Consider the following 27,646-nt stretch of genomic DNA (forward strand, 5'->3'; position numbering starts at 1 on the left):
TCTTCTGTTAAGATTTATTCTAAAACAGATCATTATGGTCAAATTTATGACTCTATTTTTGTCTTCTATTATATTATCATTCTTTTTTATTTCTTTTCATTTTCTATATTCTTTAGTTGATTACTGTCCTAGTTTGCCAGGGCAGCCATAACAAAATACAATGGACTGAGTGGCTTAAGCAACAGACATTTATTTTCTCACCGTTCTGCAGGCGAAAAGCAAGAGCAAGGCATTGGCAGGGTTGGTTTCTTCTAAGGTCTTTGTCCTTGGTTTTGCAGATGGCTGACTTCTCCCTGTGTCTTCACGTGGTCTTCCCGTTGTGCGTGTCTGTGTTCAAATTTCCTATTGTTATGTGATGCCCATCATATTGGATTAGAGCCCACACTAATTGTCTCATCTTAATTTAATTACCTCTTTTAAGGCCTTTGAACAAAGAATGTTCAAATTAATGCACAATTGCTCTCATTTCACACACTTGAAAAGTAATGCTCAAAATTCTCCAAGCTAGGCCTCAAGAGTATGTGAACTGAAAACTCCCAGATGTTCAAGCTGGATTTAGAAAAGGCAGAGGAACCAGAGATCAAATTGCCAACATCTACTGCATCATAGAAAAAGCAAGAGAATTCCAGAAAAACATCAACTTCTGCTTCATTGACTACACTAAAGCCTTTGACTGTATGGATCACAACAAACTAGAAAATTCTTAAAGAGATGGGAATACTAGACCACCTTGCCTGCCTCCTGTGAAATGTATGCAGGTCAAGAAGAAACAGTTAGAACTGGACATGGAACAATGGACTGGTTCCAAGTTGGAAAAGGAGTAAGTCAAGGCTGTATATTGTCACCCTGCTTATTTAACTTAAATACAGAGTACATCATGCAAAATGCCAGGCCGGATAAACACAAGCTGGAATCAAGTTTGCTTGGAGAAATACCAATAACCTCAGATATGCATATGACACCACCCTTATGGCAGAAAGCGAAGAAGAACTAAAGAGCCTCTTGATGAAGAGACATTAATTTGTCAACAAAGGTCCGTCTAGTCAAGGCTATGGTTTTTCCAGAGGTCATGTATGGATGTGAGAGTTGGACTATAAAGAAAGCTGAGTGCTAAAGAACTGATGCTTTTGAACTGTGGGGTTGGAGAAGACTCTTGAGAGTCCCTTGGACTGCAAGGAGATCCAACCAGCCCATCCTAAAGGAGATCAGTCCTGGGTGTTCATTGGAAGGACTAATGTTGAAGCTGAAACTCCAAAACTTTGGCCACCTGATGTGAAGAGCTGACTCATTTGAAAAGACCCTGATGCTGAGAAAGATTAAGGGCAGGAGGAGAAGGGGACAACAGAGATGAGATGATTGGATGGCATCACCAACTCAATGGACATGGGTTTGGGTGGACTCTGGGAGTTGGTGATGGACAGGGAGGCCTGGTGTGCTGCAGTTCATGGGGTCACAGAGAGTCAGAGATGACTGAGCGACTGAACTGAACTGAACTGATGAAGGTGAAAGAGGAAAAAGCTGGCTTAAAACTAAACTTTCAAAAAAACGAAGGTCATGACATCCAATCCCATCATTTCATGGCAAATAGATGGGGAAACAACGGAAACAGTGACAGATTTTATTTTCTTGGGCTCCAAAATCACTTCAGATGGCAACTGCAGCCATGAAATTAAAAGATCCTTGCTCCTTGGAAGAAAAGCTGTGACCAACCTAGACAGCATATTAAGAAGCAGAGACATTACTTTCCCAACAAAGGTCCATCTAGTCAAAGCTAAGGTTTTTCCAGTAGTCATGTATGGATGTAAGCATTGGACCATAAAGAAGGCTGAGCACCAAAGAATTGATGCTTTTGAACTGTGGTGTTGGAGAAGACTCTTGAGAGTCCCTTGGACTGCAAGGAGATCCAACCAGTCAATCCTAAAGAAATAAATTCTGAATATTCATTGGAAGGGCTGATGCTGAAGCTGAATCTCCAATACTTTGGCCACCTGATACGAAGAGCTAACTCATTAGAAAAGACCCTGATACTGGGAAAGATTGAAGGCAGGAGGAGAAGGGGATGACAAAGGATGAGATGGTTGGATGGCATCACTGACTCAATGGACATGAGTTTTAGCAAGTTCTGGGAGTTCGTGATGGACACGGAAGCCTGGTGTGCTGCAGTCCATGGGGTCTCCAAATAGTCGGACACAACTGAGTGTATGAACAATGACAACAAAAAGGCTTTATAGCCAAATATAGTCCCATTCTGAGATACTGGAGGTAGGGACTTCAACATATGGTATAGGCACAGTTCAGTAGATAACAGTTACTTTAATTAACCTTCATTTATTTGGATATTTCCAGGGTTCAACTTCACTGGAGTTTATTGTCTGGGGAGCATCGACTGAGTGCTATGTTACAACATTCGTGCCAATGTTGAAAAGCAGCTGTAGTTATCTCAAGTCTATGCATCACATTCCTAGTGAAACTATCCCCTTGGAAGATTGGATGAGTGGAGTTTACGTGAACAGTCAGGGTTTTAATATGATCAAAGTTTTGCCGGTAAGAAACCTAAGCAGTTCCAGTGATATGTTACTTTTGTGTGATTGGCTGGCCATTTGGTCTTAGCATTTCTTTCCTGAATTACTCAAAACACTTCAGTTATTTTTCAACCTTTGTGTCATTTTGAGGATATGATGACTAAAATGTGAAAATGTTCTGAACTAATGGTTTTAGTGTAATAGTCTTATTATTTTCTGCTATATTATGGTGGCATAATCTTGGGCTTTCACAGTATATAGTTATTTGCCCTTAAGATGACTCATAGTTGTCTTGAGCTGATATATCTTACTGGTCCCATTTCAATGTAGTAACAATTTTAATTTTTGCCTCATCAGAACACGTGACTCTTTTTAAAATATAAATTACTGCTCTTTGTTAACTGATTACTTATAATTTTCTTTGTAACAAAAAACCCCAAATTATTACCCAAACCTTCAATTATTTAGTAAATAATTAAATTATTTATTAAATATGTCACTAAGACTCTTAATAAGATTTTAAAACTTTGTTGCATGACTTCATGACAGTTACCTTAGTCTCTAAAACTTTTTTCACTTATTTACAAGATCCAAGTTGCATTAGGATGGTATGGGAGTTCTGGGGGAAGAGAAATTTACTTAAATACGGGGAGCTAAAAGTGAAATATCTGTTTTAAATGGTTTTCTGGAAAATCAAGATTTTTAAATTAAAGACTTGGTAAATAATAATGAAATTTACAGTATCTTTGTTTGGTCATTTTCAGATAAACTACAGGCCTCCATCTAATATGGGAATTGCTATTCCACTTACAGATCATTTTTATCATGCAGATCCTAGCAAACCCATACCGAGAAATCTATTTTACAAGTCGAAGGTAAATATTTTTTCTGCAGATAAACTAGTATTTATCTTAATTCAAGAAATCATTCAGTAAAATTACAGATGAACAGACTTAGCTGCAGAGATTAAATGAGAAGGTGCACTAAGCATACTATGCCCTATCCATCCAGCAGTGCTTCTTCCCCTCCCCTCCTCCTCCCTTACTACCACCACTACTATTACTACTGCTCCCCTCTTCTTCCTGCTACCACTTTAGCCCTTTCTTCTCTTACTGCTACTCCTGGATTTGGTTTTGGAACCAAAGAGTCTAAATGGACTCTCCCAAACTCCCACTTGAATTTCAAAGAGCATAAGGAAGATGAGAGCATTGTTTTTTGTTTGTTTGTTTAATGAAAGAGCCTCAAAGCATCTCATAGTTTGAGCCCTGTAAAAGGAATGATGTCCAAAAGGAGAGAAGAGTGTTTGCTCCATAGACTCATTTCCTGCCTAGAAAATAACCAAACCCCAGCAGCACTCTGCCTCTCTGGAGTTTGAGTGAACAAAGTAGAGAGAACAGAGAGAAGCCACTAGGTTCAAAAGGAAAGTGCATCGGGGGGTGGCTGCCCAAGGGAACCTCATAGATACCTGTGAAATCTCCCTCCAGAAAAACACACCTGTGTATATATATGGACACGTAGACATTGATATCCATTCTTGAACGTACGTGCACATACAAAGACAGAAAATGGTTGTTCCTTTTGTTCAAAACTCTTCGTCTCCCCATCTCATTCAGAATAAAAGCTTTATTCTTACAATGGTTTATAAGGTCCTCCATGGTTTAGCCTTGGATTTGCATCTGACCTGATTCCCCCCAGGGCAGTCTGTTCTGGCCATGTTGGCCTCCTTGCTATTCTTCAAATATACTAGATGTATTTTCACCTCAGGGTCTTTAAGCTTCAAAAATTTCCTCTGTCTGGAATGCACTTCTGCCAGATATCACATGGCACATCTCATCACCATCTTCAGGTTTTTGCTTAAATGTTGCTATCATTGTGAGGCCTTCCTTGACCACTCTATTTAAAACTGTACCATCCACCTCCACTGATACCAATCTTGCCCCTCTTCCCTGCCTTATTTTTCTTCATTGCACTTTTTACAATTTTACATATTTTACCCATTTATTTATTAGATTTCATTAAAAGGTAAGCTACATAAGACAGGGTTATTATTGAGGATTGTTAATCAGTTTTATTCTCTCTGCTATCTTTAGTGTCCCTCGAAGGTGGCTCAGTGGTAAAGAGCCTGCCTGCAAATGCAGGAGATGTAAGAGACATGGGTTCAATCCCTGCATTGGGAAGATTCCCTGGAGGAGGGCATGGCAACCCACTCCAGTATTGTTGCCTGGAGAATCCCCATGGACAGAGGAGCCTGGCAGGCTACAGTCCATAGGGTCTCAGAGTAGGACATGACTGAAGCGACTTGGCACACATGCATCTTTAGTACCCAGAAAATACCAGACATAGGAAGTGCTTAAAAATTGTTCAACAAGCTAATAATACACATTTATACACATCCTATTACACACATTCACACAAACATACACACACATACATGCACAACATGAGGCTGACTTGTTGAACCTTAAATTTCAGGGTAAAAAACTGTTCCAGGCAATGAACAACTCAAATACTGAATTCTTCAATTCTAGTCTCTTCCAAAGATGAACTCTGTTATGTCACTAGAATCAAGCCTTCTCTATTGAAATATGAGTTTAATATATTTACATGGAAATCCTTAGTTTGGGTTTTCTTTTTTCTTCTGGATTTTCTTGGGAGTTGAATAGGAAATTATCTAATTTACATATAAGTAAATAACAGATTTTGGTGGGCACCTTTTCTATATTCAACAAATGTTAATTTCACACTCCAGTATTTCCAGTTATCAGACACTGTACAGATATTTTCTAGAGAGACAACAGTGAACTAAATAAACATGACATCTTTGAGGATCTTTAATGGGGGAGAATAAGCTTTGAAAACTATACAGTCCATGGGGCCACAAAGAATGGCACATGACTGAGCGGCAAACACTTTCACTAACACTTTCACTTTCAAGTTTTGAAAGCTATACAAATTAAATAGCATCACCTAGTGGAGCAGACTAAAAATGTATGTAATTCTGCCTCTGATCACCTCAAAATATACCACCTGGGGAAAGTGCATCTGGACTGATGCTGTAACTCCGTGTTACACTGACATCACCCCCTTACTAGGCAATCATGTGTGACATCATTCCAGACACACAGTTTGCAGTTAGACTCCCAAGGATAAGCAGACAAATGCTTTCAAACTGTGGTGTTGGAGACTTCTGAGAGTCCATTGGACAGCAAGGATATCAAACCAGTCCATCCTAAAGGAAATCAACCCTGTATATTCATTGGAAGGACTGATGCTGAAGCTAAAACTCCAATACTTTGGCCACCTGATGGGAAGAACTGACCCATTGAAAAAGACCCTGATGCTGGGAAAGATGGAGGGCAGGAGGAGAAGGGAAAACAGAGGATGAGGTGGTTGTATGCCATCATCGACTCAATGGACATGACTCTGAACAAACTCCAGGAGACGGTGAAGGACAGGGAAGCCTGGCATGCTGCAGTCCATGGGGTCACAAAGAGTTGGACATGACTGAGTGACCGAACAATGATGATCAACAACAAATATTTGAAAAAAACTTGCACAATAAGAAGAAGCATAATCTCAACAACTTAAAAAACTGTGCCTCAGAAAACAGTATCATAAATACAAGCAAACTTTAAGTATTCAGAACAATTCAAGGAACTATTGTAATGATGGAAAAAATGGAGACAGATATCACACACATACACACACAAAAAATGTCAAAAATTGAAAATTTAATTGTAAAACCAAGAGTTCAAAAGATTCAAAGAGCTTAATGAACCCAACTAAGCAGCAAATTAGTTCTGAAATGAAATAGTGGTAATGATTGAACAACATTGTGAACGTACTAAAGCCCACTGCATTGTACACTTGAAAATGATAAATTTTATCTCAATAAAACAGAAAAAAAGAAGCAATGAGGACAAGAATGGTAATCTTATAAAAAGAAGGAAGAATAGCTGTTTTTAGAAATAGAGTTGATTATCAAAATCAAAAGCCAGTTCTTTGCCAAAATGAATAAACTAACCTCTAGCAAGAGTGATCAAATGAAAAAATGAATAACACATGGATGGCTACAGTGGGGATTTTAACAGCATTAGTGACTGCGATGAGAAGAGACAAGTACAAAATAATATGTTTGAAGACTATCCATAGTCTGCAGCATGGCATAACAAGTCTGCTCCCTTAGGTCTCAGCTTCCATGCCAGTGATGGGAGCAGCCAAGGACAGGGAGGTGAACATCCTAATTACTGAATTCAGAATGACACAGGCTGGACTTCCCTGGTGGTACAGTGGATAGGAATCTGCCTGCCAATGCAGGGGACACAGGATCGACCCCTGGTCTGGGAGGATCCCACATGCCACGGAGCAGCTAAGCCTGTGTGCCACAACTACTGAGCCCACGCTCTCGAGCCCAGGGGCCACAACTACCGAAGCCTCTGCACCGTGCAGCCCGTGCTCCATAACGAGAAACCACCACAATGAGAAGCCCGGGCACCTCCACAAAGAGTAGCCCCCTCTCACCACAACTAGAGGAAACCTGTGCACAGCAAGGAAGACTCAGCGCACCAAATATAAAATAATTTTTTTTTAATGATACGAGCTTTCTGGTCCCCTGCCTGTTGACTCTAGGGTAACCCTGAGGTAAGCAGCTGAGTGATACTTGGATTCCTTACTAAGCAAGGAGACAAAATTCAGAAATACTGTGCTTTTACCTTATTATTAATGGATTTTTCCCCTTTGACCTTCTCAAAGTTGTATCCATTCAGGGAACAAATATTTATTTCATATTTACTCAGTCTGCAGAAATTCTGCCACCAAAACCAGCACATCGACCTAATTTAATTCTATTTGCAGAGATCTGGTAAATTCAAACAGTGTGCAAATGCAACTACTCGGAAGGAGTGCAATTGTACAAACGATCAGAAGTTTTCATATGCTGTTGCTTTCTCAGATTGTCGAGAAAAGGTAAGATAATCTTTAATTTCCTGAAGACAGAGTGCTTTCATATTAATAAGATTTTGAAATGGGCATTTTGGTTAAACATGAAACCTAAGACGTAGAAATAATGTCTTATCGTGACATAGAATTAAAGATGACATCAAGCTAAAAAGATTGTAATTTAAATGTCCCAGACATAGTAATTCTCTCACAAAGAGTCACACACCATTGAGCGATTGAAATGAACTGAACTGAGACATAGTAATTAACCTAATCTGTAAAAGAGAATAAAACCTGCATTGCCCTATTCATCTCACAGGTTCTTATAAAGGTACACACATGCATATATCTATATGATAGCAATTTATTACCTGTCAAAAACTACACTAGATTGTGGTAAATATTGATTTATTCAAAAAAGTATTGAGTATATAATATGTATCAGGCTCTGGAATATCAAACTTGAAGCTCAAGGTAGTAGTGACAAACTAGAAGACACTGTAACATGCTGGTTAAGAGAGTGGGTTCTATGTCAAATAGTTTCTCCTGTTAGTCTCCAAGCATTCAGACATGTATCAAGTTGACATTGGTGTCTGCATTAGCTGACTCAACCTATGCACTTGGTATAACTTTTAAGTAGATCTGTTTCAAAGTCCTTGTCAGACTACATATGATGTTATTTTAAGTGATTTGTTTTGTTTTTATATAAAAATAAAATCATGCACCATAATATTGGGCATAGAGTCAGCATTCAATAAATTACAAAGGTTGCTATTATATACCACCACAACTCCACGCTTGCTGAATTCCACTATTTCTTGAGCATTTACTTCTACCATATACTGCTCTAAGTCTTCTCCGTGACTTGTCTTGTTTCACTAGAGGCACAGAGAAGCCTGGTAATTTGCTAAAGATCACATCACTAATATGTGATGGAGCTAGATTTCAATTCTGGAGCCTGAGTTTAATGAGAATACGGAAAGATCATGACTGGCAGGGAGAGGTCTTTGGGAAGACCTAGTTCATACAGCTTTCCTTATAGTCCAACTCTCACATCCATGCATGACTACTGGAAAAACCATAGCCTTGACTAGATGGACCTTTGTTGGCAAAGTAATGTGTCTGCTTTTTAGTATGCTGTCTAGGTTGGTCATAACTTTTCTTCCAAGGAGTAAGCGTCTTTTAATTTCATGGCTGCCATCATCATCTACAGTGATTTTGGAGCCCAAAAAAATAAAGTCAGCCAGTGTTTCCACTATTTCTCCATGTATTTGCCATGAAGTGATGGGACCAGATGCCATGATCTTTGTTTTCTGAATGCTGAGCTTTAAGCCAACTTTTTCACTCTCCTCATACAGTACCTTACAGTTCATACAGTACCTTAAGGGATATGGGTTAGTCAAAAAATCATCATAGCAAATTCCTATGGGGAAAAAAAAAAGGTCAATAGAAAGAGACAAGTTTTGCTACCACAGTGTTTGCATATTACTTTTGGAATTCACACTGATTCTACTGTAAGACAGATTTTTTTTCATGACCTGAGAAGGCAGAAATTCTCTCAGAAGCACACTTAATTTAGAATAGCCAAATTCTATTCATCCTTTTCCAGGAAATGAAATTAGTATTGAATTTTCCAAATTTATACTCATTCTTGGCATTTGCATTTTAGGTTCCTCGTTTTAAGTTTCCAGTTATACAATATCCAGTTTCTTTGCAAGTTTACAGTGAAGATGGAAATTTCCCAGTGGAAACTCCATACCTGGTTACTGTGACTGAAGTGAATAACAGGGAAAACTGGAACCTAAGTAGGATTTGCTTTCTTCTACAATTGTTACAGCCATAAGTACTGTGGTTATTGGGCTTCCCAGGTTGCACAGTGGTAAAGAATCCACCTGACAATGCAGGACATGCAAGAGATGTGGGTTCAAGCCCCAGGTCAGGAAAATCCCTGGAATAGGAAATGGCAACCCACTCCAGTATTCTTGCCTGGAAAATTCCATGGACAGAGGAGCCTGGCGGGGTACAGTCCATGGGGCTGCAAAGAATCAGATACAACTGAGCACAGCACACACACTGTTGTTATTACCTAGAGAAGTGGGTTACAAAACCTTTTTACCCAAAAGATAATCAAGAGGTCTTTGGAAAAGAAGTTGAATCGGTTATTGTATCACTGTCCATGCTACTTCTATCATCTCACACTTATTTTTAATACAGTGCAATGATTCAGTTGTACATATATTTATATATTCTTTTTCAAATTCTTTACCCTTTATAAATTATTACAAAATATTGAGATTTCCCTGTGCTATACAATAGGTCCTTGATGGTGATCTATTTTGTAAATAGTGCTTATATATGTTAATCCCCACCTCCTAGTCTATCCCTTCTTCCCCTTTCCCCTTGTTAACCGTAAGTTTGTTTTCTGTGTCTGTGTCTCACACTTATTTCATCATCACTTCAGTGACCTGGATTCAGAGCTATTATCTAGATTATCAGCAAAAATCATTGATTGAGTTTGTGCTATACGTTGGTCTGGCGTCTCCTTTCATTGCTTGTATGGAGGAAGATATAAAAGGTGTTGCCAGATTAGCCATAGGATCTGTCTTCTAATTATGTAAGAAAAGTTTATTAAATAGCTTATGATAAAATAACTGAAATAATGCAGAAGTATTTCTAAATAAGTAAAATGAAATCTACCAAAATTCAATTTTACCTCAAATAGATAATTTTTTGTTGCACATTTGTGTTTGTTCATGAATGTGTACTTTTAGGGAGATTTATGGGTAGATATACTGATAGATCAATAAATGGAATTAAATGAAATTTCTAAATGTGACCAAATATCCAGACATTTCATATTCTGTGAGTCGTACTCTGACCCACATATGAATTTTTGAAATGAAAAATTAAGCAAAGAGAATTAGTAAACATTTTGCTTTAACTAACATCCTCATTTTTCTGTGGTTTGCTGAAACCTGTTCTCTTTGAGTGCCAATTGTTAAATATTCAAGTATTTTGCATACTGGTTGTTACACACTAGTTGCTTAAAGTTAGTCATGAAGAGGATATTCATACCCTGTATGGAAAAAAGGGAACCCTCCTATGCCGTTGGTAGGAATGTAAATTGGGACAATTACTATGGAGAACAGTGTGGAGGTTTCTTAAAACTAAAGAGAGAACTGTCACATGACCCAGCAATCCCACTCCTGGGTGTCTATCCCAACAGAACTATAATTGAAAAAGATACATGCACCCCTCTGTTCATAGCAGCACTATTTGCAATAGCCAAGACATGGAAGCAACCTAAGTGCCCGCAGACAGATGAATGGATAAAGAAGATGTGAGATACATACATACATATATATATATATATATAGACATACAGAGAGAGACATATATATAGATGGACTATTGCTCAGCCATAAAATGAATGAAATAATGCCATTTGCAGCAACATAGATGGACCTAGTGATTATCACACTAAGCAAAGTAAGGAAGAAAAAGATAAATATCATATGATATCACTTATATGTGGAATCTGAAATATGATACAAATGAACTTATTTTCAAAACAGAAGAAAACTCATTGACATAGTAAACAAATTTATGGTTACCAAAGGGGAAAAGGGGTGGGAGAAGGAGAAATTAAGAGTTTGGGATTAGCAGATACAAACTACTATATATAAACTAAATAAATAAACAAGTCTTATTGTATAGCACAAGAAACTATATTCAATATCCTGTTATACCCTATAATAGAAAAGAATATGAAAAAGAATATATATATATATATATATATATATATATATGCTGAATCACTTTGCTATATACTAGGAACTAACATAATATTTTTTCTAACATAATATTTTAAATCAACTACACTTCAACTTAAATTTTTTTTAATTTAGAAAACAATATTCACATCCTGAAAATTGGCAGATGCTGCAATCAGAGGTTTTTTCCCCCCTTTAGATCCCATGTACCATTACACCACTGCAATCTCTAACTCCTACACTACATATCTAGTTTTAGAAAGAATTATAGGAAAACAGGAGTAACTGATCATTTCCTTTGGAAAAGATTTTAGTGATCTTATTGAGGAACTTCTCTGCTACCTTACTGGAAATCATTTACCAACTGCTAAGGTAGTCCTGAAATTATTTCATTGCCAAATATCCAAAATCTAGGCAGATCAGGACTAGTCAAGAGCATAAGGCAGGAAAGAAAGGTCAGTCTGGATTAAGGTGGTCAGAGATCTTGTCCTTCTTGATGATGCCCCTGAGAAGATACACTGTCATATGCTAGGGCTAATTTCCCATAAATATATTCTCCACCAAGTCAAGAAGAACTAAAACTATGAAAGAATGTAGCCATGTTATAGACTGGAATCTTTCATTGTACCTTAATGTACTTAAGAAACTTTATGCAGAATGAGAAAATAGCATACATGTGCTTAAAATACACTTGGTGTGATTTTAGGACACACTGTGCCAGAAAACGTTAAAAAAATGAAGGCCTACTTAGAATCGACTCTTTCTGCTCCAGTGTATAATCCTTTAGGCCTCAACTTAAGTATAAAAGTAAGTTGACAACATTTGTGTTTTCCCTATTTTGAGTTTAGATAAGACCTTTATGTCTTTGTTTTTAAAGTTTAGTTATCTATGAATGGTGGAAATAGCATCTGAGAAGTGTGTGGAGGCTTTCCTCCATTTCCCTTGATGCTGTTATTTCTATAGATACCTTAATGTTGAATTTAACATTAACTTAGCATTTTTTGAGCTGAAACACAAGACTAATGGATTATCAAGGTGGAACAGATAAGGTGTTTCCCAAAGTTAGTGGAAACGGATTCACTGTTCTTCACCTTGACATACACAGATACATGTCTTCTGGGTCCAGCTGCCTCTAAGAGCACAGCAGGTTGACATAAGCTAGGTAACTGTGGTGAAAGCCAATAAAAGTTAGGGGACATATTAAAACCATATATGTGCACTAGCCCAAAGTGCTCCTCAAGGCCTTGTTAGACTTTATGTGTCTGTGAACCTGCTGTATAGCACAGGGAGTTCAGCTAGGTGCTCTGTGATGACCTTGATGGGTGGGATGGGTAGGGGGGCAGAAAGGGAAATACAAGAGGGAGGGGATATATATAGCTGATTTACTGTACAGCAGAAACTAACACAACATTGAAAAGAAATTATACTCCAATTTTAGAAAAATCTACCCCAAAACCCCAGCACATGTATACCTTAAATGTATATAATTTTTATTTTCCAATAATACCTCAGTAGAGCTGTAGGGAAAATAAATAAAATAGAATGAATATCTTTTCTTCAAAAAAAGAAGAAAGAAAAAGAAAAAAGTATCAGCTATTGAGTCACTCTGTTTCAAACTCTTGTCCTTCTCCTTCCATTTTTATTTTGTTATATGAAGTGTATGCTCAAGAAGCTTAGAAAAGAGATAGGAATTTTTCTATGCACCATCAGTAGGGAAAGTAACCCCAGTGTGTATTTTTACTTAAAGGAACATACATGTCGATGTTGCTAATGCCTGGTGTATTTTTTCCACAGGGATCTGAGCTCTTTCACTTCAGAGTGTCTGTTGTTCCGGGGGTCTCTTTCTGTAACTTAGTTGAAGAATTTCAGGTACAGTGAAGTCACGGGTATCCAGTGGGGTGACGGCTGAGGAAGTAACATGACAGGCATCCGTCCAGGACACACTGAAGAGGAAAAAATGACAGAATGTATATGATGGACAAGGCTCAGAGATGGGGGGTCCTGGAGACTGGAGGTGACATCATCAGCAAGGGTGAAGTCAGGGTCCTCAAAAGGTCTCAGGACCAGTTGATGCTGGGAAAGTTGTAATAATTGCCTGTGTTTGTTTTTGTTCCCTCTTCACCTTCCATATTTAGCTAGGTTTTCTGATCCCCTTGACTATCTCCCCACAGAGACCACGGTCTGTAACATTTTAGTTTCCAGCATTATCTTCCCTTTGGTTATTTGCATTGTTACAGTAGAGTCTTATATGCTCCCAAAGCCGTCAAGATCCAAAAGAATTGGAAACCAAAGTCAGTCTCCTCAAATCACCCTCTGATGTTCAATGACTCATTTTTGCTTACTCGCATAATGGTATCTGCTGCCTATGGAGGTGTAGAGGAATGAGAATTTAATTAAATTAGTTAATGGCTCATTCACTGTCAAATACCAATACAACATTATCAGAAACAAAAGCTCTCAACTCTCTCCTTTTCCTTTTTCTGTCCTGGCCCTGCCTCAGTAATGAGTCTGCACCAGATGGGTGGTCAAAGCAGCAGTGTAGACACTTAAGATCCTGAGAGAAAATCCATCCCACTAGAAAGAGGATCTAGAAAAAGAAGTACCTGTCATATGAGGAGCCTAAGAGAAAATCCTCATTATTTTTCTCTTTTTTCTCACCTCTTTGTCCCATGGTCAGCCCCAGTTTCATGGAAGGGCACAATAATACAGGAGGATAAAACTCTAATGAATTAGATTCTTGAATCCACAGAAGCAAGAAGAAAGTTGTACAACATCCTTAATGTACTGAGGACAGTCATAGTGTAGGGAGGAAGGACTGTCTACCCAGAATTCTATATCTAGTGAAAATATCCTTCAGGAATGAGAGGGAAATAAAGGTATTTTCAGGTGAAGGAAGAATAAAGTAATCTACTGTAGGCAGAACTTCTCTAAAAAAATGCATAAGGAAGTTCTTCAGGCTAAGAAGACAAGTCAGCAGAGACACAAAGTTTCAGGAATGAAGGAAGAATTATAAAAATGAAAGAAAGAAAAATAGGAAGTGATTGCACAGTTAATAAAGGAAGAGAATCATTAAGAAACAACAGAAAAAGATAAAGTTTCTTAAATCATGCTTTTGAAAGTATCCTGAAACAATGGAATGCAAAACAAAATCTTGGCTTTTTTTCTCACCATAAAGGACATTATTGAAATCGCTGACAAAATTTGAGTAAGATCTGTAGATTAGAAAGTAGCATAGTCTCACAGTTAATATCTTGGTTTTGATAATTGCACTCTAATATGAGTGAATCCTTTCAATTTGTGTTAAAGAAGCACAAACTGAAGTATTTTGATGATAAAAAGATATCGTGTCTAGAACATACTTTTCTGTGATTCTGGTGTTGAACCTTTTTTTAAAACATGTCCTGGAATATTTAGATAATCATAGAAGATTGGCAGGGAAACATTTAAAGAAAAACTGTTTTCAAGAGCTTTAGAGACAGAAATTTAGCTGGAGAATACATATTTCAGGGGCGATGGGGTTTCCACTCTCAGAAATGTATAAAAGTGAAAGTGAAAGTTGCTCAGTGGTGTCCAATTCTTTGCAACCCCATGGACTATACAGTCCATGGAATTCTCTAGGCCAGAATACTGGAATGGGTAGCCTTTCCCTTCTCCAGGGGATCTTCCCAACCCAGGGGTTGAACCCAGGTCTCCCGCATTGCAGGCGGATTCTTTACCAGCTGAGCCACAAGGGAAGCCCTAGAAATGTACTATATAACTTAATTGAAGAAATGAAATTTTCATATTGTCCAGTTGGTAAAGTCACTAAAATTTTATTTTAGGTAGAAATGGGTAAGGAAGGCATTCTGGGTGGAAAGAATGACAGCAGCAAAGACACAGATACAGAGAGGTATTAAGCAATCATTTCAATAGTAGATCCATTTGGCTGGAATGGAAAGTTATATGTATGAAAGTGGGTAGGTTAGGGTCCCATTGTGGGAGACCTCGAATGTTGGAATGAGAACTTTGGAAAATTCCTATCAGCAATGAGAAGCTATTAAACATTTTTGAAAAGGAGTGTTTAGGAATGAACACATGATCTGCAACTGTGCAATCCCAGTGCTTTTGCTCAAAGTGCTAAGATATGAACTTGCTCTTTCTTAATGACATTGAACAAGGTAGCTTGCAGCCTCGGGAGCTACTATCAAGCCGTAGGACTGTTAGGACTTTGGAGGGAGTTATCCGACACTGAGGAAGCAGAACAGAGAGACAGAAGAAAAAAAAAGATTATGATTACAATGGATTATTTCCTCTGGTCTTCCTAACTTTAGTATTTTCTTTAGAGAAAAGCAGACTCATTTTTGCAATTACGTGCAGCACACAATTGTCTTCCTCACAGACCACAAACAGATTAGATCTTTAGATCTTACAAAGCTAATTATCCAACCTCCTCTAATGGGCCACCTTTTAAGAAAGACTTTTGCTATCTTGGAGCACCACTGCAAAAACCACAAGTAGTATATCACATTCAATAGGTAATATTTTTCTATGAAATGAAGTCGCTCAGTCGTGTCCGACTCTTCACGACCCCATGGACTGTAGCCCACCAGGCTCCTCCATCCATGCGTTTTTTCCAAGCAAGAGTACTGGAGTGGGTTGCCATTTCCTTCAATCCCCAATAATTCCTGAAGCACTGGGTACATAGTCTGAGCCTCCAAGTACAACAGGATATGATTAAACCAGCTGATCCATTACCACGAGGATAATTATCTTCTCACATTAGAAGCAGTTGCTCACTGCTTTCCACACCACTTGCCAGAGCCACCTTTTAAATTCTGTTGCTTTCAATACCTCCTTTTTGGTACTACTTCTAAATAGTCAAGGCTTCCTCATAGCTCAGTTGGTAAATAATCCACCTGCAATGCAGGAGACCCCAGTTCAATTCTTGGATTGGGAAGATCCACTGAAGGGATAGGCTACCCACTCCAATATTCTGGCCTGGAGAATTTCACGGACTGTAGAGTCAAAAGAGTCAAAAGAGTCAGACATGACTGAGCGACTTTCACCTTCATCTAGATGGTCAAGATTCTTTTTTTCGAAAATAAAGCAGTCTCTGTTTTAAAAAAAAAAAAAAAAAAAGGTTGTTTTATAGACCAATGTTTTACAAAGATCAATCTGGCAATGTTATTATGTCAACATGAATTGACAGCATGGAATGGAGGCTATTTATACAAAGTAAGGTAATAAAACTCCAAATAGCAATATCAAAAGTAGAACAGAAAGAACCTGAAAAAATTGTTTTAAAAATTAATAGCTATAGGATTGCTTCTTAAAAACATATATACCCTTAGGTCATTGAAGGATGGTGATACCTTGAACTTATGAGCTATACACTAAAGCAGCTTTTTAATCCTTTATCTTGTCCTGGCATTTTCCCACATTCCCACATCCTATTTCCATTCATCTCTACTTTTCTACCTCAAAAGATAATCTTGCTTCTTACTTCACAGGGAAAACATAAGCTTGAACCATTTTACCCTCCATATGCCCCCATTTCTACCTGTAGCATACATGGCATCCATCCTTACCTCTAGTCTCAGAGGGAAAGATCCTTGCTTCTGTCAGTGTCCTGTCTCCCCTCTAGGAACTTGTTTTTATTAATTATCCTCTCAGGCAGAGGAAACATTTTAAATATACAGAAATTTCCCACTGTTGTCACTCATACTGAGAATTTTCTGAAGAGATGGTAGTCTGGAAGAGCACATGCTTATTTCCTCTACCTTGAATGTACCTTCTCCTCCTCCTCTTATTCTCCAAGATTCAGATCAGGAAGCACATTCCCTGGTTACTCTAAGCAGTCAGGCACTTCTCACCATGTTCCATGTTCCCTGATAGCTCAGTTGGTAAAGAATCAGCTTGCAATGCAGGAGACCCCAGTTGGATTCCTGGGTCAGGAAGATCCACTGGAGAAGGGATGGGCTACCCATTCCAATATTCTTGGGCTTCCCTTGTGGCTCAACTGGTAAAGAACCTGCCTGCAATGCACGAGACCCAGTTTGATCCCTGGGTTGGGAAGATCCCCTGGAGAAGGGAAAGGCTACCCACTCCAGTATTCTGCCTGGAGAATTCCATGGACTGTATCGTCCATGGGGTCGCGAAGAGTCTGACATGACTGAGCCACTTTCACTTTCACCATGTTCCAATGTCACTTTGCCTATTCCTCTGTGACTGAACACAGAATGTTTTCCTACTGTGTAAGTGTTCTGTCTGACCACCTCTGCCATTAAAGACAAATGACAGGGCTTTCCTGGTGGCTCAGTAGTAAAGAATCTGCCTGCCAATGCAAGAGACACGGGTTTGATTCCTGGTCTGGGAAGATGCCACGTGCCACGGAGCAAGCAAGCCCAAGCGTAGGAAAAAAGATTAAGAAGAAGAAAAAAAAAAAAGACAAAAGATAAAGATACAGGATATAAATTGAATTCTTATTCCCTATGTAACATGTGCACATTGTTACCTGTCAGATTGCCAAGAGACTGTTTCTAAGGTTTGTGGAGGCTGAATATCTATATTGGTCTGGACAGAATATTGCTATATGAATAGTAGTGTTTCCACCATTGTGTGAATCATGTCAAGTTCAATGTTTTGAATTGCTAAGCTCAGAAAACTTAAATATAAGACTTTGCTTTCTCTGTTGCAGATTTATGTTGACGAAGTCCCTCTGCCATTTCCAGGACACACACTTATTGCTGTTGCTGCAGCTGTACTGCTAGGGGGATTAATTTTTATAGCATTTATGTTCCAAATACGTAATATCCACCCATGGGATACATTCAAAAAACTGATTAGAAGAAACAATGTGAACCCCACAAATATCACTGCCAATTAGCTAGTTCATAGATGAAAATCTGAATATTGAACAAATGATAATCATCATTTCCTCTGTATTTCCTAGTTTCATTAGACAATTCCTAGAAAAAATGTATTTAAATGTTAATGTAAAAATTAGATAAAATACTATAAAACTAGCATTTTAACTCAAATTACACTTTGTCAACATGTTTACCATTCCATTCTCTTATTTTGGATACATAGAAAATTTCTTAACACTTAGAAAATTTTCCTTGAGATTTTTAAGAAAATGAAAAATGATAACCCTCTCTTGGGGAACGGGTTTTCTGTATTTATTCTATAGCTTTTGTTGACTGGAGCCCATTCTGAGCCTTGTCCTTTTCCGATTAGAATGAGGAGAATGCAGTCCTGCCAGGGAAAGACAGGTGATGCGGGAAAGATAGGTGATAAAGGAGGCCCATGTCCATGTGTGCTTCCAGAACCTCGTGGGAATTACAGGTGAAGCCATTTGGGTTTTCTTGAGGCAACTTCAAAATCAGATTGTAACGCCTAAAGAGGAGGAAATGTGACCCCAACATGGGGCTGAGTCTGGGGGTGGTACTGGTTTACAGAACTACATGTAACATGTAGAATTCCAAAAGATGCACCTCTGTGTGCTCTGAGAGCACCCGTTCCCAGGTCGTCAGAAGATGGCCAGTACATTTGGAGATCAGAGAGTTACACCCTCCTGGAAAAGCCCAGGAGGAGCCACAGTCTGCTCTTGACAACATGGGGCAAGGCTAGGCATCCAGCCTAGGAGAGTCCAGTTCTGGGAACCTCAAACCATGGCCGTACCTGTGTATCCTGAAAGTTCTTCTGAGAGGACAGTGGGCAGGGTAGACCCAGCACTCAGACTCAGGAGCCAGACATCACAAATTTGCCACTTCCTAGATGTATGACCTGAGAAAATCATTTAATTTCTTTGTGCCTGAGTGTTTTCACCTGTAAAATGGGGATAATATTAATACCTACCTAATAGGGCTGTTGTGAAGGCCAAATGAATTAATACATACAAAGTAATTAGAACAGTGCCTGGCGTTGTGAATACTCTTAAGTGTTAGCTGTTGCTGTTCTGTTGCAGGTAATAGAAATCCATCTTGTCTAATTACAATGAAAGGGGAGTTTATTGGAAGGATACTACAGGAAGCCAGAAAATCAGAGCAAAATCTGGACAAGGAGTGCTTGTCTGTGGGGAGGAAGGAGACCCATTCTGGGGACCCAGGAGACAGGAGTTTGTCAGCTCCTCAGAGCATCACTTGGGCTAGGGCTCCAGAGATTAAACATGGCACAGAGATTAAAAGTGTAAACTACAGAGTTTGACAACCTGTGTTTCTTCTTTTAATAAATTTTTTTAAGTACTTTAACATTTACTGAAAAGTTATTACGGTGGTACAGAGAGTTCTCATATAACCCACACTCACTTGCCCCTGATGTTAACGTATTTTTTTTTCCAGTTAAATAGATAAAAATGCCTTTATTTCTAAGATGTGGCTTAACTACACCCATGGTGTGCTAAGCTTGTTTGGGAATCATCTTGCAGCTCCAAGTAAAACCAGGCCAGTGGAGGAACAGTCGGGGCTATTGGTTCCCGGCACCAAGGTGTCACTACTTCAGCAATTCAATCCACACAGTTATTCTCCAGAAGTTTTTTTGTGACGTATGGAAAGTTGTTTTGGATTCCTCTGTACGACAGAGAGGTCCGACCTTGGGGAAGATCGGTAGCCCACATCCTCTGCTTTGATAGGCTTAATGATATGGCCTGGCTTGGCGACAACCTTGGGCATGGTCAGCTTTTGGAAGGCCCTTGGGGTGTTCCATGTAGATCCTATGGGGGTCTGGATGGTCCTTTCAAATTGGTGGTGGTGTGTGAATGGATGTGGAAGCACCTGCGCCTGATGAGCTGCTGCATGGATGTTCCGCTTCTCACTGATGATCACGTTTGGCAAATTCTTGTCTTTCCTTGGAGGACCCTCAGGGGCTTTAATGAGAAACCGGTGTCTCTTCTTGGCACTGGGCTTCAGGCCCATACCACCCCACTTGCCCCAGCCAGGCAGAGTCAAGTCCAGGTCCTTTGGCTTACTCGCCTCCACAGCTTCCCTCTTCTCTTTCAAGAAGTCTCTGATGACATCATCCCCAGCAAAAGCTTCCTTTGTCATCTGCCTTTGATGTCTCTCTTCTTCATCTTCCAACTCCTGTACAGTCATGGGAACTGCCAAGGACTTCACGGAAGGCGATTTTGTGGCTAGGAGGTTCTGGAGATCAATCATTTGCTCCTTCCTTTTCTTCTCCTTGGGGGCGCCAATAAGATTACTTAGATTCTTCTCCAACTGAAGCCCTTCCACTGCAGTTCTGGGTAGCTCCTTGTTTTCAGCACACCCTTCTCTGCCCAGCTCCTCCAGCTCGTCCAGAGTCTGAGCTCTCTTTGGCCTCTGCGGAAACATGGGCTCCTCTTCCTCCCTGGCAGGTTCCTCTCTCTGAGCTGTCCTTGCTGAACTCAGTTCTTGCTTCCCTGACTGATGGTTCTCTGTGATGAGTTTATGAGACAGTGCCCTCAATTCAGACAGAACCTCCTGGTTGCTAGGATCCTTTGTTACACATCTGTGCACTGGCTCCGCCATGTGGTTGAGCTCAGACTTCTGTCTAAGTGATCGCCTTTCCTCAAATTCTTTCAAGAGAGTTTCTTCCTCCACCACTGCTCTTTCTTCCTCACTTTCAGAAGTCTCCTGGGCTTCAGGCTCAGCAGGATTTTCCAGGTCTTTCTGGACCTCAGCCTCTTTGGCATCAATGAAGTGATTCTGGAACATCCATGGGTTCAGTCCATTTGCCTTTATCTGCACCCCATTCACCATGTCAGGAACAAGAGGTTCTTCCTCTTCCTCCTGGCCTTCCTCCTCTTCCTCACTCTCAGAGGCCGCCCGGACCTTCTGCATCAGCTCTTTGTTCCTGGCCAGCTGTTCCTGCATAGCCTGGCGAGCCTCCAGGTTGTATTTGGCCATAATTGCCTTTGATTTTGCCCATTTCCCACTGTTCTGGTGCTTAAGGCTCATTCGCTCCATCATTCTGGCCTTGTCAAGTTTTTCTAGTTCTTCCAGTGCCGCAGCAGTATTGACCTTCTGCAGCTTCTCAAAATCTTTTAAGGCTTGCTTGGCCTTTCCTTTCTTCAGAATTCTGTGATACTTTTTGCTTTTGATTCTCTTCTCTCTTCGAGCCCTGGCCTCATAGTAGGACTGCAGGGCCCGGGCCCTTTGAAGCTCTGCTCGGCACATCTTTACCTCTTCCAGGCTCATAGCTTTGAGAGAGGCCTTTTCCACGGGAGTCAGTAAAGGCTCTGTCACAGGCTGCTTATTCTTATGGAGAAGATCAAAAATCTCCTGCTCCAGGGGAGTTCCTGCTTTCCAGCCACTGACCACATGTTCAATGGGAGCAAAGACTGATTGGGGCTTGCTCAGGGGAAAAACCAGCTGCTCTGCTTGCCGGTTCTTCAGAACAACAGGATCCCATTTGGAGAGGATTTGGGAGCTTTTATTGAATGCCACTTCTCTGTGGATCTGCTCAATCTCTTCTCTGTGAAGTGGTAACTCCACAGTCTTCTTCGATTTCACTCGATTCAGCTGCTTTTTCACAGCAGCCAATGAGGATGAAGTTTTAACAGGCTCAAGCAGATCTGAAAGGACCAGCTTCTCTCCTGATCCTTCAGAACTTACACTGAACTCTGACACCTTCAGACTAGCCTCAGACCTCTCAGCCAATTTCTGCCTATCCTTTCTATTAAGTGAACTGATTGATTCCAGAAGCTTCTGATGCTTTCTTTCCCCATCGTTGTCCCCTTCATCTTCACTGGTGCTCAAGGGGTAGTCTTTTGGCAAATCCTCTAGTTCTTTCTGTTGGTTCAAAGCCAGAAGGTTGCTCTCCGCAGCCTGGTTCGTGCTCATCTCAGCAGCCTGTCTCTCACATGGACCAGGAATGGAAGTTGAAAGGTGATATTAACATCTTATAGCCTGGTTTTTATCTAGCTCCATCACCTACAAGCTGTGTGACCTCAGGAAAGTTATTTAACCTACGATTCCATCCTGTGGTCCACACTTTGGCTGTTTGAGTTGTAGGATGCCATGTATGCATCTGTATTCCTGTGTGTTCAAAGATACCCCTGCTTAGCTAATTCATTCTTCATGTGACCACAAATTTATTCACCTCTTCCCTGAAAACAGTCCATCCAAAGTCAGCTAATGATGGGATTCCAGAGATAATGTCATAGAGCCACTGTTCTTGGAGTCCAGGATCTCTAGGTGCTATCAATTTCTCTTAATTTCTTGTCAAAAAAGGAAGAAAGTGGTGATAATTAGTACACTTTAGCAAAAGACAAAAAAAAAAAGTGACTTTTATGACCCTGTAACTAAGCCCCTAAAGCTGGCTTAGTTTATCTTAGGTTTATCTCTCCACCACACATTCCACGTGCTGCCTTGCCTCTGAACTGCACCTCATTTGATTAGGATCCTTTGCCCAAAACAATGAAATGCCTTCATTCCTGAAGGATCTGAGGCTTTGGCAATCAGATACCTATCACTCTGTAAGTTAGTTTCCATTGATTTTTTTTTTTTTCAGTTTATATGGATTTTTATCTTGGGGTATCCTTGGTAGTAAAAGTGTGTGGCCCGAAAGCCACCCAATTAATATTGGTCCTCACTGTGTTATAGGCTTCCCTTGTGGCTCAGCTGGTAAAGAATCTGCCTGCAATGTGGGAGATCTGGGTGCAATCCCTGGGTTGGGAAGATCCCCTGGAGAAGGGAAAGGCTACCACTCCAGTATTCTGGCCTGGAGAATTCCATGGACTGTATAGTCCATGGTGTTGCAAAGAGTCAGACACAACTGAGAGACTTTCACTTTTCCCTGTGTTAGAGCATCTCTATTTTTTCTCAATAAGATTGATGATCCCCTCTTGTGCCTGTTTTCCTAATGCACAAAAATGGCTACATGGCAGTCTTGGTGGAATCACTGGGGTCACTGTTGTGTTCACTGGTATTTTTACACTGGTTAGATAGGTCGCTTGATTAACATAGCTCAAAAGGCAAAACTGTTGGCAGTGGCTTATTAAGTGAAATCTAAAAATAATCACATTCATTCTCCACCCCTTACTTCCCATTTTATTGTGTTCTAGCTATCTCAAGCCTCCCTGTATACTGGGGATCTCCAACATGGAACATACATTTCATCCAACGGGAGAAATCACAGTGTCCCCAGGACCACTGTGCATGAACTTTCGGTAGACTTCCTTATGTCATACGACCATCCACGTTTCTGGATGGCAGAGTAGCAATCATGCAATGGGGGCTTCCCTGGTGGTCCAGAAGTTAAGGGGGTGCAGCTTCAGTTCCTGGTTGGGAAAGTAAGATCCCACATGCCTCATGGCCAAAAAAAATTTCAAAAAAGACTTAAAAAAATAATGCTATGAATCCCCAAAACATCTACCCGTTACCTCACTTCTTTTTGTGATGTGAATGAGGATAGGACCAGAGGAAAATCATGAGGAATTAAAATGTCTAAGGTTCCAGTGTGCTGAAAAGATTGTTGTTGTCTCCTTATGGGTAATTAAAATTTTAAGTATTTGATTATAATACAACACTTAAATGTATGTGGAAATTAAATTAACTTCTTTCCAGATTTCCTGATTGGAAAAATTCCAAATTCATCAGAGCCTTACTATTCTCATTTTTTATTACCTCATTCCCTGTGTTGGTACATAAAGTGACAGAAATGGAGGAACACATGGTAGTGGATAAGACATGCCAAGAGAATGGGTACACATGCCTACTGTATAACAAAGATAATTCATCTTTTTATGGAGCAAAAGGCAGCATGCTTACTGCCTGTGATAAAAGTCTCAGGTTCTGTAAGTTCAGGGTTCCTATCAGGTAATGCAACTCATCATGTGTGCACATGTCATCTAGCCTGCTTTGTGTCACCCTAGGCAAATAGATGGGGAAACAGTGGAAACAGTGTCAGACTTAATTTTTTGGGTTCCAAAGTCACTGCAGATGGTGACTGCAGCCATGAAATTAAAAGACGCTTACTCCTTGGAAGGAAAGTTATGACCAACCTAGATAGCATATTATAAAGCAGAGACATTACTTTGCCAACAAAGGTCCGTCTAGTCAAGGCTATGGTTTTTCCAGTGGTCATATATGGATATGAGAGTTGGACTGTGAAGAAAGCTGAGCGCCGAAGAATTGATGCTTTTGAACTGTGGTGTTGGAGAAGACTCTTGAGAGTCCCTTGGACTGCAAGGAGATCCAACCAGTCCATCCTAAAGGAGATCAGTCCTGGGTGTTCACTGGAAGAACTGATGCTAAAGCTGAAAGTCCAATACTTTGGCCACCTCATGTGAAGAGTTGACTCATTGGAAAAGACCCTGATGCTGGGAGGGATTGCGGGCAGGAGAAGAAGGGGACGACAGAGGATGAGATGGCTGGATGGCATCACCGACTCAATGGACATGAGTTTGAGTAAACTCAGGGAGTTGGTGATGGACAGGGAGGCCTGGCGTGCTGTGATTCATGGGGTCGCAAAGAGTCGGACACGACTGAGCAAATGAACTGAACTGAGGGCTCAGGTGCAAAGTGTGGTACAAAGATACTGATACTCTGGCTACTGCTGTTGTTGAAATTAATGAGTTGTTTGTTTTGTCCCGGTGTCTTCTGTCCTCCACCAGCATCACCAGAACTACGTCGTTACTTAGCAAGTAGCTAAGTATCTCAGATCCTTCACAGTTCTTGACACAAACAAGGCTTAAATTTGTTCACAGGTCTACTGGGTCATGAGAGAAGAGTAACCAATTTGTACTGCAGCTGGAACTGGGCTAGATCCCACTCAAAGCTGTCCATTTTTTTGAACCAAAATTATTAGAGCAGAAATTCTAAATGGTATGTGGCATGTTCAGCCTCCCATTTCCAGGCATCGTTTGTCTTGGCGGTAGGGAATGTGCGGTTCTCTAGCCTGTTCTTTACTTTGGAATGGGACATCACTATGGGATCCAGAATACTGAATTCATCCAAACTTTGCTAAAGCGTATTCTTATTAACTTTGATTTTCTATTTCATCACTGAATCTTACCAAGATATCTTAGGAAATTGTTTCTTTATGCTCTTCGGGTCCTACTACATCATGAGATGGTCGCCTTGCTCCCCACTAGACTGGGCCACAGAGTCACAGTGGCAGAAGAGTTACAGTGTGCCACTAAATGGCCAGGGGAAGGCCCATACTTGACATGGAAGCAACATGCCAGGTGCCAGGGCCCTCTAGGTGCCATGGCTATGGTGCCCGCTTGGCTGTCATTATAATGAGCACAGGGGATGTGGTCATCTTCGGCACCTCTCATTTCCATCAATATGAGGGATCCATATCTAAGTGCAGCACTACCTGCCTTCATCCAGTCCTACCAAGATGGCAGTTAAGAGCTTGGACTCCAGAGTAGGATCATCTACTATCTTTGCCACTTTCTAGCTGTGTCATCTTGAGAAAGTGACTTCTCTGTGTCTCAGTTTTATTGTCAATATAAAAATGACATTACTTGCCTCATTCAATTCCTTGGGAATTGAAGGAGCTAATATATGTAAAGTGCTTAGAACAGAGCCTGGCATCTAGAAGGTGCTGTTAGAGGTGTTAGCTATTATACAGGGAGTGTCAGGGAGCACATTTTAAAAGACTCAGATGCTTCCCTCATCAATCTGCTCTTAATGATGAAAAAAGGGAGACAGACTTCTGGGTCTTATTAGTCTTTGAATTCTTCTCTCTCCACTGTATTAGGTGCTTTCTGGCCTTTCAGCATCACCTAACATAGTGCAGGTACTGGGCCCAATTTACATTAGTCAATCCAATCCCTTAGAACCCCAGCCAGCAGCCTTAGCTAGCATAACAAATACAGTATCACTATGATAATGAATTAAAAATAATCACAAATTATGTTCTTCAATTTTTTTTCAAGCATTTCAAAATTCCTGGTCCATAAACATTTCCTCTGAGTTTTAACAATAAAATGAGCATATTCTATAATTTGCAATTCTATGGTATAACTCTTTTCTATTCTGATAGTGTTTAACACTCTCCTGTTTGAGTCAGAATCCACCATTTGACAATGAGTAGGGGAAAGGAGGGATTTTTAGATTTAGTCTACAAGGGAAGCACAGCAGGAACTGGCATAGGTTTCACTGAAGGAAGAATTTAGATCTAAATAAGAATTTAGGTGATCTTTGCATCCACAGGATCGCAAAGAGTCAGACGCAACTGAGCGACAGAACAACAACAAAACCACCACCATTTTATTTTCTCAAGATGGTAGCCTGGGCTGAACTCAGCTGGGTGTTTCTGCTGGTCTTACCAATGACCCCTCTCGTATATCCTCAGCTGGAGGACTGGCTGGAGACTCGGCTTGTCTGGGCACCTGATGTCTGAGCTTCTTTCTCACTCCATGTAGTAGTCTCTGGACCTATTTCTTTTCTACCTGGCCCCTCTATGTGGCTCCTTACCAGGTTAGTTGGACCTCTTACACGGCAGCTCAGGTCTCCTAAAAATGCAAGAGGAAACCGCCATGCTTGGGCCTAGTACTAGCGTAACACCATCTACATTCTATTGGCTAGAGCCAATCACCAGCCTCGCCCAGATTTAAGGGAGGACTATGCACAATCATAAATACTGAGAGATGAGGTTCACTGAAGGCCACCAAATGCAGCAGACTTATCAGAAAGCACCGTCCTCCAAAGGAACAAGTTTAGGCTTCTTTGTGGGCCAGGGCTAGGATGCCCAAGATGGCTTCCTAACTCACACATCTGGCTCCTCAGCTGGGTTGACTTCAGCAGCTGGGTTCTGGCCAAGAGGCATCTGTCTCTCCATGTGGCATCTCCATGAAGCTATTAATAGCTCTGGCTTACTCACAGACTTGTAGCGTCATAGTAATTGGACTTCTTACATGGCAGGTGGCTTCCCCCAGAACACTAAAGTGAGCACTGCCAGACTTTAACACTTGAGACTTCAAAGTCTCAGAGTATCACTTCTGCTTCATTCTACTGGTCAAGGTGGTCCCAATGCCAGCCCAGGTTCAAAGGCAGGAGAAACAGACGCCACCTCTTTTGAATGGCAAGGTGACATGGCAGAAGAGCCTATATGGCTAGGAGGGATTATTTTAGTCATTTGTGGAAGTATAAAGGGCTCCCCAGGTGGCACTAGTGGGAAAGAACCCACCTGCCAATGCAGAAAATGCTGGAGACAAGGATTCAATCCCTGGGTCGGGAAGATCTCCTCCCTGGATGAGGGCGTGGCAATCCACTCCAGTATTCTTGCCTGGAGAATCTCACGCACAGAGGAGACTAGCAGGCTACAGTCCCTAGGGTCACAAAGAGTCGACACAACTGAAGTACACACTTGGAAATATAATCTACCACTTTGATATTCATTAACAATATTCACCTGGGTTGTGAATTCAACTGGAAGTGTACTTCAGAAATCCTCAAAATCTGTTCTGAACTGGGTTTTCATCATCTCAGCTTTGGGCCACAG

At 40.5% G+C, this 27,646-nt stretch overlaps 2 protein-coding genes across 5 annotated transcripts in view; one reads left to right on the forward strand and one right to left on the reverse strand.

Annotated features, from left to right (window-relative positions):
• Positions 1–18,113, forward strand: part of CATSPERB (cation channel sperm associated auxiliary subunit beta) — a 127,527-nt gene extending 109,414 nt beyond the window's left edge. Inside the window, 7 exon segments of the mRNA XM_044932981.2 lie at positions 2,347–2,544; positions 3,287–3,397; positions 7,377–7,487; positions 9,130–9,265; positions 11,940–12,040; positions 13,028–13,102; positions 17,910–18,113. Of these exon segments, the coding sequence (XP_044788916.2) occupies positions 2,347–2,544; positions 3,287–3,397; positions 7,377–7,487; positions 9,130–9,265; positions 11,940–12,040; positions 13,028–13,102; positions 17,910–18,113 (936 nt within the window).
• Positions 18,114–18,480: 367 nt separating this feature from the next.
• The window catches only part of LOC112577633 (U3 small nucleolar RNA-associated protein 14 homolog A), a 45,080-nt gene continuing 35,914 nt past the window's right edge, over positions 18,481–27,646 (reverse strand). For 2 of the 4 annotated variants that reach the window (XM_025271217.2, XM_044933376.2), the window contains exon 3: positions 19,557–22,409. In XM_025271217.2, the coding sequence (XP_025127002.2) occupies positions 19,732–22,032 (2,301 nt within the window). In that variant the 5' untranslated portion in view covers positions 22,033–22,409 and the 3' untranslated portion in view covers positions 19,557–19,731. Of the gene's footprint in view, positions 19,043–19,556; positions 22,410–27,646 lie in introns of those variants that run through there. The other 2 variants (XR_006547160.1, XR_006547159.1) reach the window with 2 other exon arrangements.

Source organism: Bubalus bubalis, chromosome 20 (assembly GCF_019923935.1).
Source record: "Bubalus bubalis isolate 160015118507 breed Murrah chromosome 20, NDDB_SH_1, whole genome shotgun sequence".
NCBI classification, from domain to species: domain Eukaryota; kingdom Metazoa; phylum Chordata; class Mammalia; order Artiodactyla; family Bovidae; genus Bubalus; species Bubalus bubalis.